We start from the raw sequence: 21,954 nt of genomic DNA, 5'->3' as shown, positions 1-21,954 counted from the left end.
CATGCCTAGAAAAGAAATTGATAGTCAAAGTTGCTAGATTGGAGCCTATGAACTTATAACTGTTGCAGCACCACATCTTGGTTCAAGAGGGCATATACAGGTAATTAGCATATACCATTTTCTGAAACAGCATTATTTCACTGATCTTAAAAATTTCAGATTGCTTGAAATAACAGATGATATACTAAACCAAACTCATTGATATATTAAAGATAAAAACCACCAACATAGAAACCAACAGAATATTAGCAAACTCCTAGCTCCAACTGAAAACCCAAACCACACCAGAAACAGACTTCAACTTCTTAAACTCAGACAGCGAACTAAGAAAACAGAAAATGAAATAGAACTAAAAACATAACAGATCACCATCAGATGCAGCAAACAGAAGTCCCTAGTTTGAACCTTCACCATCGCCATAGACAGAAATGCGATCAATAATCTTGGAAACCACATCATTGGAGTCCCTGAGCAGTTTTTGCTTCGGTTCAGCTTGACTCGTTTGGATGACACAGAAGGTGATTCTTCCAGCATCCTTCCAATACCACCACAACCACTAGGACCACCCATGAGTTCACTCGTAATATCTTGCTCCATATCCTTGTTAACTAGATTTTGAACAGTAAAAAGCAGATGAAGGGCCATATTATCGACCAACCTCCGGAGAACAATCTTCCAATATGCCATCAATCTCATCTTAATATCAAAGGCTTGTTGAACAATCTGTGTGTCCTGCAGATGACCAAATTCAACATCACCTAACATTTCAAAGTTTAATTTCTTAGGATTTGACCCGCCATTTAGGATATCCTTGAACCGCTGCTGCTGCAACATTAGCCTAGTCCAGGTATTAATGTAATCAGGACTGCAACTATAGTCTGCCATTTTCTCCATTTCAACAATCTCCTTCACCCGTTCAATAGATTGGTTCCTTACTTTCCTCATCAGATTGTGAGCTGCCCATCTAGTAAAAGATTGAAGCTGTGGATAACTTTGGGATTTCATTGTGAGTACGCGGACAAACACATCTTCCACATAATTCCAAACCTTTTGTGCAAACTGGATTGGAATTTCTGCCACTACCTCAATTCTTCTTTGTAAGATTGTGAGAAAAGATGTACGAGGTAAAAAGTTAGGAAGCCCAATACCCTTCGTTTCACATAGAACCTTAACTTCCTCCGTTAAAAAACTATCTTTATTGTTATTCCACGGAGACATGGACTCCAGATCAGCAGCGTATGCATCTAGCATCTCGGACAACCGAGCTGTGCAGTGCATATTTCCTTCATCTGGGAACTCATTGAATTCTCCAGTGATGAGGATCTTCCTTAAAGTTTCCTTGGCAGATCCAAGGACACGCATGAATGCTGTTACAGCATCAGCAATGCTAGAAAGATTTTTTGGCATGTTATTAAGTTCAGCTGCATTTTGGTTAAGCTTTTCATTAATCCTTTTCACTATATCAGGTAAGAAATTAGAAATACTTGCTGCCTGTATTTGCACCAGCTTTTGAGCCAAAACTGGTACACCCACAATAGATTTATCAATCTTCGAGAGTAATGGGTGTGAATGAAACAATCTAGCCTCCTCAGTCCTTGCTTCCTCATATGTCTCATCCCCAATACGATTCCTCACACAAACATAACCAAGACCAATATTAACATCATCAGCAGTAACTTTCTCGAGCAAACCTTCTGGAGATTTATCGACTTTGGTAACGACAGCCAGAGTTCTCTCACCAGTTTTGTCGACTTTCTGAGACATCCTAATCGATTCACAAGTAGGAAAATCAACTGAGGCAGATAAAACATTAAGTATAATGCTTTCCTTTGGTTTAATATACTCCATAATAATATTACTAATCTGTTCGTATATATCTTCAGGCTGACCATGAATAGGAACTCTTGTAATGCCAGGTAAATCTACCATTGTAAGATCTGGAACTCCCTTTTTGTTCACCACAAGAGTAAGAGGGGTATTGGAAATGCATTTACCATCGCCTGCAATCTCGTCAGTTGCAGAAGAAATTGCTTCAGAAATGCTCGCCTCATCCGTAGGGACCTCCTTCCCATGAAATTCCAAGTGAAGCTTCGGTTCAGGTGAAGAGTGATTCTGGAGACGCATTATCAGTGGAACACGAGTACAGATTCCTTGGCCTCTCGGAAGACTAATACCAGCTAAGGATTCCAGCACACTCGATTTGCCAGAAGATTGATCCCCGACTACAACAATGGTAGGAAGTTGTATTCCTTCATCCATGACTTTCAAATGACGAAGTTTGTCAACGGCATCGAGCAGTGGACGTATGCGGTCATTGAAGTTTGAGATTAAAGGTGTTGAGTTCTCTACATATTCTTCTAGTTTGGTTTCACTGTTTATGCCAGGCAATTTCATTTTGTTATGAAGTGAAGTTGATGCTGAATGAGAGGGAGAAAGAGGTGATTCAAAGTTGAGGATCTGCTAGGATATTATAAGGGAAGCTCAGAATAGAGAATTTAAGTCTCTATCACTGTCTACCATGCATAGAGAATATGGATAGCTCACGGTTCGAAAAAAAATGATAAAGAAATTTGTAACGCTCGGGAACTGCTTCACGCATGCAGCATTATTCAATAAGTATAAATGCAATTAGGCAATGCTACTGCAGTGCCGAGGAATTTATAGTGGAAGTTTGAATGTAGAAATTTAAGTCTCTACGACTATCTTCTTTTCACAGAGAATATGGATAGCTCGAAAAATTTAATGAAAAGAATTTGTAAAGCTCGGGAATGAACGCTTCATGGCTTCATGCATGAGATAAAATGAATAACTACAAACCATAAATATAGGTGTTAATCTGTGCACAGAAACGAGCTTGCTTAGTGAACTTTTTCATTTAACTCACCAAGAGATTATTGACTAAATTCAGAATGGCATTAAATCTTTGGTAAGGCTGGAAGCCTAGGGAAAGTGCTAATTAATCTTCGGTAGATGTGAAATCACTAAACCTAGCTCCAGATAAACCTTGATTGCCTCGTAAAAATTTGACAGTCAAAAGGATGTTCCCAACTATATAGAACAGGCCTTGGTTGTTATACACTTCTGACCCAATACCAAAAGATTTCCGAATATGAAGATTTTTGTAGTTTCTCATATCACTCTTGATTCTAATTCTGCATTCATAAGCTAAAGAATTTTACATTAAATTCTAGTAATCAAATTTATGTTTAAACCAAGCAAGGCTACCAAATGGGCTAACTATGTGAAAGCAACAATTTTTGTTTCTGGAAAACCAACTGCAGACACTGTGGACAAACAAAGTTATAATTCAGTCTGGCCATTTTCCTCAAATTTCCCGTGAAGCAGACATTTCCCCCGTATTTTAACTTCCAGCTCCCATCGAAGTTTTCCCTACTAGGCCGAAGCAATGGCACCTCAAATGTTCCCAGAGATTAAGAGTGGTTCAGGTAAATACAGGTTTTGATAAATGTTCAAAACCAAAAAATAGGACCCATTGATTCTCGTTTAGGGTGTAAGAGTAAGACTCTTAAGCTATGAACGAGCGACCTCTGTCGTTCCAGGAAAAGCTGTAATGAAGGTTCTGCAATTAACCTCTATTAGAAATGTATCTTTTGGTTTGTTTTTGTTTTATAGCTTAAGTTTTGCATGAATAAATGAACATAATATTCCAATCCGAATCAAGTACGTCTTACAAACTCCACAGATCGGACTCGAAACACACTAAATTGTCAACTCATAGCCTCAGCTCTACGTTGAGAACATAAGGGTGGTGGTATGATTCTCGCTTAGGGTGCGAGAGGTCCCGAGTTCAATTCTCGGATTGCCCCAAACCAAACCTCTCATTTTTCATTCTACTCCTCACAAAATGCAGGTTTAAACAGATGGATTGCCTAGGCCTACGTTTTGGAGCCGCTCTTGCAAAAATACAGTAGCTTCATCCGCTGTTGCTTTTTTCTTGAGTGCAACCTCAATAAGCTGGTCATAGTTGCGGAAAGCACCTCTACTCCTTCCAAAGACACCATGAAAGGAATATAGGCATCTAACTATAACGTACGCAATTAGACTCTAAACACTAAAAACTAAACGCCACAATTAAAACTAAACAGCTTTCTAAATTAAATTCCAAACACACCCAAGCAACACAGGCATAAGCAAAAATCAAATCATATAGGGCTAGTTTCAACCTCTTAACCGACCAAGCTAGCAGTAAAACTCTCTTAAATTTGAATATAGCCTTAAGTATAATCAACCATGTTTCAGAGGACAAAAAAAAGAAAAACTTAAGTGTGATTGATGATGCACGTTGAACCTTAGCCAAACTAGGCTCCCTATCATAGAGTTCAACAAATTTTTGATATTCCCCTCTTCAAAAGAATCAAATCTTTCAATAAACTTGTTATGTTTTTCTTCGATGGAATTCAACTTCCTTGTTGTTCGTAATGCAAACCATAAACTTGCTGAACCAACTGCCAATGGAACAAGCAAATTAACAAAACCATTCTTCTTTTCATTCCCCATAATCACAATATCAATATATACAAATCAAAGTATCTAGGTAGTTTCAAGGACGATATGAAAAAGGCTCTTTTACTTATCTTATCCCTGTATAAGCAATTTTATATGTAGGAAATTCCAGGTCTTGGGTTTGGATCGGCAATCCGATATGCAAGGGATTTTTGTTTCAGTTTTTAAGATTTTCTTGAGGAAGAGAGTATCTCTAAAGACAACTAGGAACTTGTTTGTTTGCAGCTGACTCGGCGTTTGAATCTGAGTCAACTCCTGACTCGGACCGAGTCAGCAGTCAGACCGTTTGTTTTCCATTTTGAGTCAGATCTGACTCGACCTCTGACTCAGACATAACCCCTGACTCGGACTCATTTGAGTCAGGTAACAAAATACCCCTGACTCATGGGACCAAACCACTGACTCACTTATTTCCGAGTCAGATGAGTCAGATCTAACTCAAAACAAACATATCGACTCAGATCCAGATGAGTCAGGTGATTTCACTCAGATCCAGATGATTCAGATACAAACGACTCAGATGAGTCAGGAGTAACCAAACATGGTGTAGGATTAGGGAAGGGAAGGGACAAGTCAGAAGTGTCCCCATGGACTGAATTTCTATGGGCTTAGGTTTTCCATAAGAACCCATTATGTCCGTGGTTTACATTAGCATTTAGCACCCTGAAATTTAAATGTGCAACACAAAGTAAAAATAAGGGATATTTTGACTTTGGGTCACAAAAAAGTGATCATAATTGCGTTTGGGTCACGAAAATATTTTAATTAGAGTTTGGGTCACAAGACCACGGTTGACTGTCTTGACCGCTAGAAAATAGGTTAAAATATAAAATGACCAACTAATTTTTAAGTTTTTAATCTATTTACTAACTCTACCTCCGGAGAAGGTTCGAGCAGGAGGATCGGTTGAGTTGAACTCTGCAACTCGGGGGGAAAATTTCTTCGCGTTTTTCGATTTCAGTGTCTCGGCTTCATTAATTCAGGTGGTGCAAACATTAATTTTGTTTTGATTTCTCAGATTAGTGAAGGTAACAATGATTGGCCTTTGCTTATCTGACTAGAAGTTATTAGATCTCGATGAGGGACATTAATATAAATTTTGGAAACAAACGTAGTGATTTAGAGATGAATCATTCGGTTATTGATTTATCTAAATCCTCCGAAGTTCATCCATCAATCAATCTGGATAATGATTTACTTTGATGTTTGGATATTTTCTTTGATTGGTCGATTAGATTTACTTCGAATCAAGCTTTTAGATGCTTCTTCTATTTTAAGTAGTCAATGGAAACTAAAGGGTAAATGTCAACTGATTCCTCTAGGAAAAGGATTCTTTACAATTAAATTAGATAATGAAGAAGATAAACAATACATCAAATCTGGAACATGGGAAGTGTTAGATCAAGTTTTGAAAGTAAGAAATTGGATTCCAAATTTTCGTATTCATTAATCTTGTACTTTTTTTTTGTTGTTGTTGATGAGTTTTGTGCTTGTAGTTTTGCTTTTGTTGTTCTATTCAACTTGCATTTTTTTAATTATTGATATTACTGGTGAAAACAGGATTATTTTTCCATATGCCTCGTGGCCAAAAGATCTTCACCGTAAACTTAAAATTTACCATTGCCATTGTGACATAAAATCTTGTACCTGACTAACTTCTGAGAATGACACTTGCAATTTTGTTTAGAGACAAGTGGCCCGAATTGAAAATGTTGATTCCCCAATGCGAGTAGGATTGTATATCTATACCAGTCTTTTATGAAGGCTTTCCAAGAAAAATAAGTTACCTTAGTTTTATGCACAAAACATGATCAAGACTGAAGGTTTAAGTCCCCATAGCTTCATAGATTTTCAATAAGTTTTCGACTTTGTTAATATCATGAGATGCAAAAGTCGTTGTGCTACAGTTACACTGCAAAATTTGTTCGAACAATTTGGTTATCCATAACAAATATTAGTTAAAATCCAAAACCGAATAAAAATTAATGTCCATTTTTCTCGTAATTCAATAATTAGTCGTTTACATAGCAGGCAAGCGAGCAACAAGCTGCGCCGCAAGCCCTTTTTGAATTGCAAAACCTATCCTTTTAAAAACAAACTCTCTCGACCCAGGAGTCATGACATTACTGTGCATGACTTTCTGGACTCTCTTGAGAAGTCCAACCGCCTCTGGAGCCAAAAAACCGAAAGTATCAAAAGAAAAGGGAATAAAAGCATGTCCATTATCAATACACGCTTTCCCATTCTTTGCCATCTTACCCGAGGAAGCTCTCAACGCTGCTTGGCCAACTGTGAAGGTGCCATGTCCAATGCCTACTGACGGAGAAACACCAGTGAGGTCAACACATGCATGTTTTCAATCATCCCACCCAAAAATAGGAACGTATGCTAGCCTAAGTGTTGACCTCCCTTCAAGTAGGTTTGTCAAGAAGTTGACCGCCACTTCTTTCTTTGCTGAAATACCAGCTCTCCACAAGAAATCATACAAAGTATCTCTCACATGATCATGTCTATATTTAAACCCAGGATCTACCTTGCAATGGACTTCATGTTCCACGTACATGTCTAAGCATCATGTGATGCAGGCAGGACAGTGTGTATCCGAAGGGTACAGAGGGATCATTAATCTGTATTTAAGGATGGACTGGTACTCAACAGGTGACATCTTTTGCCCAAGGCCCTCAATCGGAATAGAAAGAAGAAAATCATGTGCATGCTCTGCTTGCAGGCAACCAAAGACCGCATTATGTCTGTCCGATAACTCGTAAACTCTATCTATGTCTTTACTACTTTACCAAAAAGAGCACTCTCCAAGTTACTTTGTGCTCTAGGGGGGGCGGTGTCCTTGCTGGTGAAGATGCTAAAGTCATAATCAGGAAGAGTTGTTTTTAATGTCTCCAAAGACTTATGGAAATTTTCATCCATGCCTTCTACTCTACTGCTCCTTAATATGTGATCTTGTAGGCCCCAAGATTGTACCCGCGATGCAAGAAAAGAGTATTGCGACGCCTCCTTAGCGGTGTATAAACCAAGACCTCCATATATGATAGGCAGGGTAGATAACTTCACTGGAATTCCCAAAAAAACGGACCTCCACAAACCAAAATACCTTCCACCATCTCTCTCAAACTCTATCGAAGATATCTACTACATCTGTAGTATATTCTGGACAGCAAATGCGAAGCCCAAAAAGCAGATTGGAGATTCCCATACAAGCACGTAAGAGTATCAATTCGCTCTGAGGATCATGGAGCTTGGATAAACCTGCATTAAATCTACTGCCTTCTCTGCTCTTCTAATGGCAAGTTCTTTCACAAACTCAACATCAATACTGACCGCACCACCCAATAGTTTGACCCCGTTATCTGGCCTTGAGATTCCAACAGGAAACATCCCATATCTCCGGTCATCACAAGAAGGCCAGAAAATTTCGGTTTTCCGAATATTCAATATAAGCCCCAGCTCAGGTCCTTGTGTCTGAACAACTGCAAGCGCCTTTGCCACTTCTGTAGTGTCTCCAATAATAGTACCATCATCAAGATACCAGGCCTGTAATGATAGTGAACACTGCTCATTTATATTTTCTATAAGCCGATGAAGCTCCAAAGCAAATAACAATGGCCCTAGAGGGTCTCCTTGTTGCACTCCTGTAGACGGATAAATATAATAATCTCCCACATATAGTCTTGCAGGTTGTCCATACAAGTATTCAACCCATGGCGATATAGATGGACACAACTTGCATACCTCAAGGAGCATGGTTGTTCGGTCAACTAGATTAAAGGCATTGGTGAAGTCCACGGTTAACATAGTAAGGCTAGCATCCATATGATGTTTATTAAAATACCTGTTCACAGCGTGTAGGATCGCCTCAGCACCTCCTGATACACCCACCCCAAACTGAAAATCTTGTAAGTAAGATGCCATGTCTTGACCGACCCCCTTCATGACAACTTTGGACACCAGACACCGCCAAATCGTACCAACAACAATATGACAAATGCTTTTGTCGGGTTTAAGGAGAGGTATTAAGGGTGTTGAAGCAATGAACTTCGCAAGGTTAAGTGGGCATCTGCCTCTCAACCATAAATTGACTACCTTTGTTATCGTTGTAACCAAATCAGCAGCAACAGTGGAATCGTCTCCACAAAAAGCATCTAATAAATGTTATGCCCGAAGACCATCCTTTCCGCATGAAATTCCCTTATGGAATGACTTAATACAACTTAAAATAGTTCCTCCCTCAGCAAGTAAAGGTGTCTCATGAAGCGATAAAGTTGGTTTCCGTGGAGGAGGCATGATCGTATGTTTATCTTCAAGCGCCTTCCTTGTCTCTGCGTTATTCGACGCCACCCCCGAAGAACTGATAGCTTCGACTGCAGCTGTGAAGTTCCCATCTGCAACTTTGCGCAAACAGGTAGAGACATTGGAGCTTAGCCGGTTTTCTTCCTCCGTATCGTCGACACACTTAACCCCTCCAGTTTGTGTTATTTGCAGAACCCCTTTGACCAACAGATGTATTCCACCAGGTTCAATCCATATTGCAAGTGCGCGAAGTATCTGTTGCTGTTGCAACACTTTACGATTCCCAGACTTGCATTATGCCCTCCCCTTAGGATTAAAAACTCACAGCGTACAACGAGGCAACAAAAGTAGTCTAACCCAATTCCTGGCCAGCTTAGGTTCTGCTGCAACTTTCAAGAGTGCTGCCTTTAGAGTATGAGAAAATGTCAACCTGCAACCTCTTGGGATGCTCTTCACAGTATGAATCGTAGATCGGAAAATAACGTCTACAGTCTCAGCATTAAGCTCGACATCACTGTCCAGCTGAAATTGAATGGAACCAAGCCGAGGTACCCCTAAAATCGTTTCAACTATATTACCGTCAACTGTCGCAGTCCTGATATCAGTAGATCCGTGTTCACACGCCCTACTCTAGGCCTGAATACCCATGCATTCGAAACACATCCATTGTTTCAATGTCCTCATAGTCTCTTCTAAGACCACGAACACATCCAAATCGTTTCTGATGGTTTATTGTAGAGCATTCTTTCTCTCCATGTTGCAGAGATGTAATCTCTTCAGATGAAGGATTAAACATACAAATCCCTTACTCCCCACCCCCCATCTGGGCATCCATGAAAATCCTTGAAAGGACAAAGAATGACACCCTTATCTGCAGACATTGTTCAAACACTTGTAGCACAAACCAATCAATCAAACAGCCAAGAGCATAAATATCTCGTGGAGTAACCAGTCTTTCGCCAAATCAGAAAGATAATAAGAAAAGGAAAGAAAAGAAAAAGAACAAAAACTATACAAACAGGAAACCCACAAAGAAAAACCAACAAGTTCTCAAGATGGAAACCGGCGTGAAAAAACCAAGAGAAGGAAACTGACAGCGAACCCAGGGAACGCCCAACACCACCCTAACCCATCGAGATGATGGTGGTGGTGATGGGAGTATAGAGGTGGTTTTCCAACGAGGTTAGGTTTGCAGACGGTGGTTTAGGGTTTGCAGACGACTCAGTTTCTACACCTTATCTTATTTTGTATTGTTTTCAATTTCGTAGGGGATTTTTCTTTGTTTTTACAAATAAAACCCTTTCACAAAAGAAGGGTGAAAATTTATAATTTATAATTGAAACACTAACTCTGATCTCTATAACAAGGAAAATGACTGAAATGAACAATAAAATCAGAAGTAAAAAAAACTTAAAGTGGCTCTGATTGTCAAATAGAAGATAAAAACTACGCTTTTGGTAGCGGAAAACATAGACGAATCTTTACAAACCCAAACTCTCTTGGCGCCTCGAAAAGAACCTTCAAAACAAGTGGCATGAATCATGTGGCAATTTTGTACTTTTGTTGAATCTGCAATTCCCTACCAAATGCAATAACAAGCTCTGATCGAGAAGGGAATTCGGCATGGACGCAGTATACAATCTCTACTTGAAGGAAATACGTGTATTAGGAAAAATAAAGTGGTTTTGGATAGCTAGAAGCATCAATGGGGGGGGGGGGGGGCGTTGTAAGATTTTGCAATCTTGGACTCAAACTAAGGTGAAACAATAATTAAAAAAAACAAGATTATGCTCATATTTTTACAATCTAAAGCAATTTTTTTAAGCATATCTAAAACAACTTGCCTTTGAAAAGAAAAATTATTGTCATATTTTCGGGTGTTTTTAAGTTGGTCTATTTCGATTGTAGACCATGTATTAAACAAGATACTCAATAATAAGAAAAATCAAAACTACTTTCTCCGAAAATAAAATGTAACAACTAACCTTGACACGGAATTTCTCATAGATCAGATGTTTTTCCTGCTCTCTAATAACATAACTACGCTAGCGATCAAAAGTTGTTGCTTGGTCATCGCGGTCACGATAGGTTTCCAGGAATGTTTCCCCAAGTATAGATTGATTGGGATGTTTCTTTTCATACATGACTACATATTTTTAGTAAAACATGTAGTTATAAATTTCTTAACGGCATAAAAGAGTCTGTAACTACTAGTTTTCTAGCAACTACATAAGATTAGACGATATTAAACTCACGGACACAACAAACAATACATTAGCATATGTATAAGTAAATAAAGTACTGAAATGTGGAAAAATAAGTAACGCCAAAGATTAACGTGGTTCAAAAAATGCCTACATACTCTAAGTGTTATAAGTATGAGTTTCACTGTGAGTTGGGTAAGGTTACAATGACTTAAGTCGGTTTGATTTGAATAAGATAAAGAAGGTGATTACAAATTTTAATTATATTTTGTCTTTCTCTATTTATATTTTGCATTTTTCTGTGGTCGTGCTTCGTGTTTAGGGTATGTTTGGCACATAGTATTATTAATGCAAGGCATTATTAATTACATGTGGTTGTATTGGCATGCATAAGAACTACATGTAGTTCAATGTTTAGTGTTTGCACAACAAAAAGATACACAAATAACAAATAAACTCTTATTGAAATTGTAAGGAAATGATTGGATCTTATAACAGATAAATTCAAATTTTAATAAAGAAATGAAGACTAGATAATTGACAATAAGTTGAATTAAAACGCGAACTTCGCAAAATAACAACACAACCATGTTGAGATTGAACAAGTTTAAAAATTATGAAAATAAAAGATTTTCAAAAAGTGGGGAAATGAGAAATGAAAATGAACTATATTAGAGGGGGTTCTTCGAAGTTTAAACTCAACCTCCAATGTTGTTTGGTGAAATAGAATTGTAGTAAGTAAATGATATAATATTTTGAAATTGAGTGATGAAAATATTATATAAAAGCGTAAATTTTTAAATATAATTCGATATTTGATAACAACTACAACATTTATCTACTCTTACAGGGTGGGCTCCATTGTCAAAATGATATTTATTATGACATGTTATGATATGAATATTTGTTAATAATATACACACATATATACTTATATATGAAAGAAAATTCTTCAAGAAAAATATGGAAAAAGTTATTTACATGTATGATAGGTACAAGGGGAAGATAGTTACATGTATGATAGGTACAAGGGGAAGTATACGAAATAGTGAATATGTTCAATATTGTACACCTTTCTTAGGAAGTTCTATAATTGCATAAATTGACTTTTTTTTCTGTATTTTTTTAAATTTCAAAACTATTCTTATTAAGTTTTAAAACAAAATGATGGGATTTTTAGTTTCCATAAATGTTGAAAATATGTTATTTGGTATTATATCAGATTCAAATTATGAAACATAGATTGACTACATGTAATCTTAATGATACGTAAACTTAAGATTCTGTTGACCTAATTTGATTTGAATCGTGATTTTTTTTTATTTCTTTTATTTTTCCTTAAAAAACACAAATAACTCCAAAACAATCAACATGTTCAACCTTTCCTGAAATTACTTTACTATCGATTATTATATTTATAGTATCTTCAAGTGACAAGCAATTATTCAACATCATGAAATACACTAAAAGGTATGCCAAAACTTTATTTACAGACGCTTCCGTCATTTCTTACAAATGTTTCACAAAAACTTTATAGTATCAATTACAATACATCAAACTCTTGCTCAAACATATAGGTATTTAAGATAAAGAAAGTGATTACAAATTTTAATTATCTTTTGTCTTTCTCTATTTATCTTTTGCATTTTTATGTGGTCGTGTTTCGTATTTAGGGTATATTTGGCACATAGTATTATTCATGAAAGGCATTGTTAATTACATGTGGTTGTAGTGGCATGCATAAGAACTACATGTAGTTCAATGTTTAGTGTTTGCAACAACAAAAAGATATACATATAACAAATAAACTCTTATTGAAATTGTAAGGAAATGATCGGATCTTATAACAAATAAATTCAAATTTAAAAAGATAATAAAGAAATGAAGACTAGATAATTGACAATAAGTTGAATTGAAACGCAAACTTTGCGAAATACAACACAACCATGTTGAGATCGAACAAGTTTAAAAATTATGAAAAGAAAAGATTTTCAAAAAGTGGGAAAATGAGAAATGAAAATGAACTATATTAGAGGGGGTTCTCCGAAATTTGAACTCAACCTCTAATGTTGTTCGGTGAATTAGAATTGTAGTAAGTAAAGTAAATGATATAATATTTTGAAATCGAGCGATGAAAATACTATATAAAAGCGGAAAATTTTAAATATAATTCAAAATTTGATAACAACTACAACATTTATCTACTCTTACAGGGTAGGCTCCATTGTTAGAATGATATTTATTATGATATGAATATTTGTTAATAATAATATACACACATATATATACTTATATATGAAAGAAAATTCTTCAAGAAAAATATGCCAAAAGATAGTTACATGTATGATAGGTACAATTGGAAGTATATTAAATAATGAATATGTTCAATATTCTACACCTTTCTTAGGAAGTTCTATAATTGCATAAATTGACTTTTTTCTGTATTTTTTCAAATTTCAAAACTATTCATATTAAGTTTTAAAACAGAATGATGAGATTTTTAGTTTTCATAAATGTTGAAAATATATTATTTGGTATGATATTGGATTCAAATTATAAAACATAGATTTACTACATATAATCTTAGTGATATGTAAACTTAAGATTTTGTTGACCCAATTTGATTTGAATCGTAAACTTTTTTTATTTTTATTTTTTCTTAAAAAATACAAATAACTCCAAAACAATCAACGGGTTCAACCTTTCCTGAAATTACTATATTATCGATTATTATATTTATAGTATCTTCAAGTGAAAAGCAATTATTCAACATCAGGAAATACACTAAAAGGTGTGCCAAAACTTTATTTACATACGCTTCCGCCATTTATTAATAAATGTTTCACAAAAACTTTATAATATCAATTACAATAACATCAAACTCTTGCTCAAACATATAGGTATCAACCACAGTAACATCTATGTAGTCAATTTTCCCACTGATTTGCTTGACATCAGTGAGAGATTTGGATGATGATATAATTTTCCAAACGAGCATCATTAATATGTTAGCATAAGCTATGAACTGTTGAGAAATCATTTAATCTCCTCAACAACAGCTTCAGAGATTTTTTTGGAACAAATGTAAAGAGAAGAATCTAGACACCATAATGGAGACAGGAGTTTTGGAGGACAAATGAAATCTAGCAAATCCTCTTTTGATCGATCTACCTATTCCAAAAAAATACCAAAGTTAAAAACACAATAATCATCATAAATAAACTCCATCATTTAGATAAAGTGAAATGATTGAGAAGCAAATTATCATAATAGCAAGAGGCTGAAATGGAGGTTAGAGCAAATGGATTCTATGCAAATAAAGTGGATGGTGAATTCACTTGAGTGGTTCGATTTTATCTTTTTTCCTCTTCAAACAATATGTAGCCAACGAAGATCCACTAATCTGTCAGTATACTATTTACACGGAAATCAAGAATGTGGTGATTATTGTTGAAAATGAATTTTCCTGAAAGACAACTCAAAGAAATATGGAAGCAATGTTATCAGAGTTTGTGAAAAATGGAGGCAGTGGTTATGGAAGTAGGAAATACGAAAGGATCAGCCACTTCAATCTCTTGGAACGCAACCTCATGCGATATAACTCATTTGCATTCTATTTGTATGAATAAATAACATCCAATAGCTGAACTGATGATATATGCACAATTCTAATGTATACATGGCAGATATCTTTTGGTCAAGGACACATCTGTGAGAGCGACTCTTTATATTCTATTCTGATCCTCTCAATTCTCCTCATTTGTCAGTCACATGAATGCAAGAATAAACCTCGACCGAGGAGTGTTGCACCTACCAATATTTGCTCGTACAAAAGATCCTGAGAGGGGATCAGATGGTTTAGGGAAGCGATTATCAACGGGTGGAAGTGGGTCCCATGTATTGTTTTTGGCGGGATTTTAGTTGGGATAATGACTCAGTAAACCTAGCATTTTCGACCTCATCACGTTCTCAATAAAAAACAAAGGGCGTATTTAGACAAATTGATGGTAATCCATAATAGGTTATATTATACTCCCTCCGTCCCAAATTAGATGAGTTAGATGGTTTTAAATTTTGTCCCATAAATAGATGAGGTATCTCCCTAATTAAGGGGATATTTCTAAAACTACCCTTTTAATTGATTATTGTTACTATAAAAAATATGTATAATTTGATAGACATGTTTATATTCATTACATAGGTGTTTTAAAATACTTTTCAACGGTACAAAGTTTACGAAAAGCCGTGGTATAATCTAGAATACAAAGCACAGTTTGGTTAAGTTACCCTAGATAAAGAGTGGTCAAGATTTGTCCTTGCAAACATAAATCAATGGCCGTGGTTGATCCCTGAATCAGAATCTCATTAATTCCACTGAGTAAAATGTTTTATTAATTAGTGTTCCATTAATTGCTCATGAAGAATGATTAATTAATATTAAATTATAAATGGCCCCTTAAGTAATCAAATATATCCTACATAGTTTTATTAACAAATACTTTTATAAAAAATTATATTAATAAATATTAGAGATATTTTTGTAAAAGGGTCGTAAGTTTTATGGCTAATTAGGGTCTGGGTCGTAGAAGATGCGGTTGATGCTTTAGGGTCGTAGACTAACTTTGACTGTTTTATTTGTTACTAAAATACCCTTATGAAAATAGTAAAATGACAATATATCCTAATCATAGTTTAAAATTTAACAAAGTAGAGAGTGACATTTCGTCGAACATCCTGAATGCATACTGAGACTCTTTCTCGCTGAACCTAAGAAATAGCGAAAAAAGAGTTCCACAACTTCTACATACATATCCAAATTGGTTGGAAAATTGGTATTAAATAACAGGTTACTAAAATTTCATGGCATAAATACGATCGTTTTATTAATGGATAACTCAGTTGATACCAATGGAGTCTTAAAATATTGAACCCATCTTTGTGCAACCTCTTTATCTTCTATGTATCCAGTCGTTGGTTCAATGAATTTCTCCATAGCAATCTGCATAAATAAAACTACTTTTTTATACTACCGCATTGGATAACGAATGTAACTTGCTTTGACATGTTAAACAGATGGTTTTGAAGTTGAACCCATTTTGCAATCATCTCCGATGTTAGCACCCATGAGAACACAAGAGTAAACACCAAGTTGTTTATTTATAGGCACTTTACCTGATCCCCTTATGAGAAATAGCGAAGGTCAGGCCATGCCCAGAAGAAGAACAAGAACAAAGACTTGACAGAGGCTAGAACAAAAGATAATTCAAACTGAACGACAATGGTGGAAAATGGAAAAGATGAGGGTGTTTAGCAAAATAAAGAAAGTCAACTAATATTTATCTAACGGTCTTTGGTTAGTCTACGACCCTAATGCATCAACTGCATATTCTACGACCCAGACCATAATTAGATGTAAAACGTAGGACCTTTTTACAAAATATCTCTTTCTCTAAATATTAATGGTGGTAGTAAAATAAGCAATGGATGGACCGGGTGGTGGAAATAGTGATAGGTGTTTGTGAGTGGTTGAGGTTGTAACATTACTGGTTGGTGGAAGAATTAGTGGCTGGTTTTTACGAAAATGGATGTTGGTGAATATTACTTGACAATAATAATTTTGTGGGAAACATTGTATTGTGATAGATATAATTGGATGTTTTTAGCACGATTGGTAAGGAAAAAACCTAAATATTTCGAGGAGGATACTAAATCATACTATAAGACAATATGATCATGACCATTGGATCACCCAAAAGGTATCCCTGCAATGTATGGTACCCGATCGAATAAATTATGGTTTTTAGCATTAAGATAAAATATCTTACATTTCAATATAAAAGAGGTATAACAACAAAAATATAAAAAAATAATTGGCGACTTAAGTTTGTTCAATCTAAGCTTTATACATGACGTTCGTGATTAAAAATTAAAAACACACCCAGCTATGGGGGTGGAAACAGTGGTGTCAGGTGATTTTGTGGTGGTGGAAGGTGTTGGTGAGTAGTAATATATTTTGTTAATTATGTGTCGCTACAAATCAGTTAACATTATAAAACAAAGAAGAGGTGGTTGATCGTCTTAGCGATAAAATAAACTCGGTGAAAATATATGACAATTAAAAAACGGGTTATTTTGTTTTTGGTACTCAGGTCTTGTCCAAGTTTTGAATTTGGTCTAACATTTGTCCATCTTGGTGTTTGGTACTTGAAAAAAACGTTGAACCGCGTTGACTGTTATGACCAAATTTTAATTAATTTCGTGGAACAAAAATAATATAAAAATGCTAAGTTTACAACTGTACCCTTGAAATGGGCCAGTGATCAAACAGTGATGGTAAAAACATTGAATCTATGGTCTTGATGTAACAAATCAATTAAATTCTCTACTCTTTTTCCTCCGCCTACATTCTGGATGCTCTCTTCTCTCATGTTGAGAAACTCATACTCATTTGATTGCAACATTTTCTTTTGACGCTCTCAGCTCAGCTGCCGGGAGAGAAAGAAATACCCTAACCCTAATTTCTGGTTTCCTTCCCATTTCGATTTAAGAACCAATTCTTAATCAGATTTGGGATTAGTTTTCAGTAGTTCGATTTGAATCACCTGGTGACTGGTGTGAATCAATTTCCTTCAGAATATAAAGAGATTTGATTGTTGTTGACAAGGCTGCTAATGGGGGGTACCAAATTGCTGAGGGGTGTACCAACCCAAAGGCAATAACTATTTTCTTCTTCACCTCATACCCTTGGAAGATAAAATGTCTCATTACTTTTCTTACCCACCACCAGGGTATGAGGTGAAGAAGAAAAGCGTTGTTGACCTGGATATTCATGAGTCGATTAAGGTTTGTTGAGCATTCAATACTATATCGAATTATTGGGTTTATGCTCGGCTGCTCTTTTTCGATTCAGAAACAATTTATGTGATTGAAAAGATGAAATCTTTGACTTTGTTATGTGTTCTTTAGAGTATTTTTCTCGGTACTATGTATAAATCCCACATAATTGAAAAATATTGAGACCAATATTTAAAAGATGGGTTTTAGCCTCTTCGAATTCATATTAGGATTTTCGTGTTGGTGAATGATTTTTATGGAGTTAGATTTAGCAATCATGTGCAGCAGAAACTCCGGTTGCTTTAAATTGATATAGAAATACCTGAAGTCAGGGTTCTTCCATTTTTTTATTTAAGGTGTATCAAACAAGGTAAGTACCGATACTCTTTTCCCCACTTTGATTTATTCACGAATTGTTAAAAAAAAACCCTTGATTTTGATCACTTTTGGATGTATATACAGAAATGAAATGGAATGTAATGGTGACGAAGCCCCCTTGCAGATATCCGCTGAAACAAATTACAAAAACAATTTAGGGTCATGTGGGCATTGAGTTAGTTACTCAGGTAAAGAAAATTTGATGGTGACGGGGGATGCAGTGGTAGAGAGACAAATTATGATGGTGGCACCGACAGAAGTTTGTAGAAGGAATAAAAGATAGGTTCTCTCTCTTTCCCTGATTATCATGTAAATGTGAAGTAAAGTGAAGGGTATAATTGTAAGCTCATTTATTAAATTCATTTTATATAATTATTTTAACAATTACTAAACAGAAGTCAAAAGTTAACTAAGTCAACGCGGGTCAACGTTCTCTCAACTACCAAACACCAAGTTGGACAAATGTTAAACCAACTTCAAAACTTGGACAAAATCTGAGTAGCAAAGACAAAATAACCCTTAAAAAACACTTAAAAGTCACGTTATATAGAATAATTGCAAAAGAACGGTGCAAGTCAAAATCAGTACACAATAAAACAACTTATATTATTGAGTCGTACTGCTACGACAAGGGTTATATTCTAGCTAGGTGATCTTTTTTTTCCTGTTTCTTTGTTCTGCATTATAAAACAAAGTTTGGCTAAATTAGTCAGCTTAAAGAGCGATCTTCATTTGCCCTCCCAATTGATAAATTCAAGGTTGTGGTCAATCCCAAGAATACACGCTTTAATTGAGAAATAATGCATTATGTATTTTCTTTTTTTCCATCTCAAAAGTCAAAAGCAAAGCAGAGAAATTTGATCGGCTAAAAATAGTAAACCTATCTTTTAGACTCTCTTACTCACCTCTGGTAGGAGAAATGGATTAAAAACTTTATTAGTTCCCCACTTTTGAGTAAACCTAAATCTCAAATAAATTTGGGAAGGGAAGATAGCTAGACTACAGAGAAAAAAGAACTTAAACCCAAGAACAAACTTCCGCTCAACCTTCTTTGCTTGATGATTTGGTATCATCCTCGAAATATTTGATATTTGCGTTATTTATCAAAAAAAAAAAAATAATTAAAATTTAATTATTAATTAGGAAAAGTGTAGGTTACATATCAATGACAACAAATATGAGTATTGTGAGAATCGATCATGTGTGTCGCTGTGCGAACACAATCAACCCAACCAACTGTGCTAGCTCTTGGTTGTAAATCAATGGTTCCTTACGTAAGTGTTTATAAATGACGTTTATTATTGAAAGTTAGAAATCCGTCTGACGGTATTAATCTGTGTACATTATTATTGTCTCATTATGTTCTCATGATAAATATTTTATTAATCCCTCATAGTAAATATCTTATTAATTATCTTAATAATTATATACTCTCATTAAATAGATAACAACTTTGTTAATAAATACATCCATAGATATTGGGTATCGTTAGGGTGGTAGTTGTGAGTGATGGTGCATGCAGCTGGTGGGTGGTGGCGGTAGTGATGTTGGTGGAAAAGGTAGTGGTAATTAGGGCTGCACATGGTTCGGTTTTCATCGATTTTTGACAAAACCAAAACCGAAACCAAAGTACTCGGTTTTCTAATAATGAAAACCAATGAAACCATTAAGGTAGTTCGGTTTTGTTCGGTTCGGTTCCAACTCGGTTTTGTATAAAACCATTCGGTTTTTGGTTAACCAGCTAAGTCACTGAAATTTTTTATATCTGTCAGTCTCATAAAACTGATAGGCAATTTTTTTTAATCCTGTTACATCAAATGTTCCAACTTCCAATATGATAAACCATACATTTATGTTAAACAAGCCACAAGAACTGAACCAAGTAATTGCTTTACGAAATATACAGCACAGAGATCAACACTCTCACATGTTCAGGGTACTAGATAAAGGAGCAGATGCACAACAAACAACCTGCCTAGAAATTCAATTGTTCTCATCCAGTAAATTCATTCTCAACACTAACATATATAAAATTTCGAAATCATACTCAAATACACGAACATATATACAAGGATATTTCAAAATTTTACTCAGCAAAGCTAAAGAAAGGAAATTCTCACAATTTCTTAGTACTGACATACTAAGAAAATGAATCTATGGCACTTTACATACCACTTCCAAGGCACAACAGCAATATGCAAAAATATTTGTAAACTCAAATCCAAATGCGTACAATCCTCATAACTTAACAAAAACAAAATCCCACATTTACTCCAATGTAAACTATAACACAAATTTCAACTTTAAATCCAAGTCTCGGTTTTAAACTAAGCTTCCAATACAATCAAGAATTGAGTGTCCACAATCTCTTATTATATCCAATGGACCAGCTTACTCCGTAAGAGAAACAAAAAGCAAATTCAAAATGTACAACACAGAGAGCAGCACGCTCACATGTTTAGTAGTACAATAGAAATTCAAGACTTGAATGAATTATGCTTAGTAGTAACAATAAAAATTCAACATCATTCATAGTATGGCTCATGTAACACAAAAATCCATTCTGGGTCTGGGATTTAGCCATTCTGCATTAACAATTTATCATTTTTATAAGGGTTATTTGGTGTTTGGTACTTACATTTTGTCCAACTTTAGTGTTTGGTCTAACATTTGTCCAGCTTTGCGTTTGGTACTTGGAATTCACGTTGACTTCCATTGACTGTGTTTGACTGAGTTAAGTATAATTCTTATTAAATTTATAATCCAAATATTTAGACATTGACTATTATATCCCTTCACTTGGACTGAATTACCCATATAACCGCACGCACATATTTTTCACACTCTTATAATTTCTAACCCACCCAACTCAACTCCTCAACCTTCTTCTCTTTTCTATCTTCATAGTCACAGACTTACTCCACCACCAACGCCATTTTCCGACAAGAACCTAAATAGCTTGATTCACTCATCGAAAGGGGTCAAAGCTTCCTGAAGAATGATTAAATCCCATTTCAATCCGTTCACCAATCAAAACGGTTATCAAAATAATCAAAATCAATAAAACAATTCGTTCTAGCTATAAGTAATCGGACACAATTTTGAAAAACATGTAAGAGACTTAATCTCGTTCACTGAGATATCATCTATACCTCTCAATCTATATACACTATCATATAATTTCTTATTATACAGAAAAAAACAAAGAAACCCATTCATGAAAAAAAACAAGCATATCAATTAGACAAAAAAAATTCTCCATTCCAATTCTCAATTGTTAATTTCTTCCTAAACATCGCCACCACTATACCATCACCAAACCACCAGTTGGGTTCCCATTTAATGAAAATAGGGTTTTAATTAAGAAATTGGATTTCAATTTGACGCAATAAATAAGGGTTTTCTTTGATTCATATATAGGAATTTCGATTTGGTGAAATCAGGGTTTTAATTTGGTTCTGTAAGTTAGGGTTTTGTTTGATTCATAAATTGGGGTATTGATTTGGTTGAGTAAGCTAGGTTAAGTTTTGTTTCATTTAGAAATTGGAGATTCAGTGAATTAACATGTTGTTTTTGAGATTTTGTTTTATGTAGGAAACTGATTTACACGAAGGGGGAGAAGAATAGTTTTGGACGTGGAGCAGTGGAGGAAAAAGTTAGGGTTAGTGTTATATGATCTCTCACCGTAGGTTAAATGATTTCATCAAAG

General features: G+C 35.3%; 1 protein-coding gene and 1 pseudogene across 1 annotated transcript; both read right to left on the bottom strand.

Moving 5' to 3' along the window:
• Nucleotides 1–359: 359 nt before the first annotated feature.
• Nucleotides 360–2,420, bottom strand: LOC113286021 (annotated as a pseudogene).
• Nucleotides 2,421–7,752: 5,332 nt separating this feature from the next.
• On the bottom strand, nucleotides 7,753–8,451 carry LOC113305503. Its single transcript, XM_026554546.1, has one exon. It carries the CDS (start codon nucleotides 8,449–8,451, stop codon nucleotides 7,753–7,755), a length of 699 nt encoding a protein of 232 aa, XP_026410331.1.
• Between the last annotated feature and the right edge of the window lie 13,503 nt (nucleotides 8,452–21,954).

The sequence above is a fragment of the Papaver somniferum genome, chromosome 1 (assembly GCF_003573695.1).
Source record: "Papaver somniferum cultivar HN1 chromosome 1, ASM357369v1, whole genome shotgun sequence".
Lineage (NCBI taxonomy): Eukaryota > Viridiplantae > Streptophyta > Magnoliopsida > Ranunculales > Papaveraceae > Papaver > Papaver somniferum.
The sequence above is the reverse complement of the archived record's forward strand: the minus strand, read 5'-3'. Positions and strand labels throughout refer to the sequence as shown.

Excerpts from the sequence above, each read along its gene's own strand:
- LOC113305503 (XM_026554546.1), bottom strand. The coding sequence starts at position 8,451 with ATGGCATCTTACTTACAAGATTTTCAGTTTGGGGTGGGTGTATCAGGA.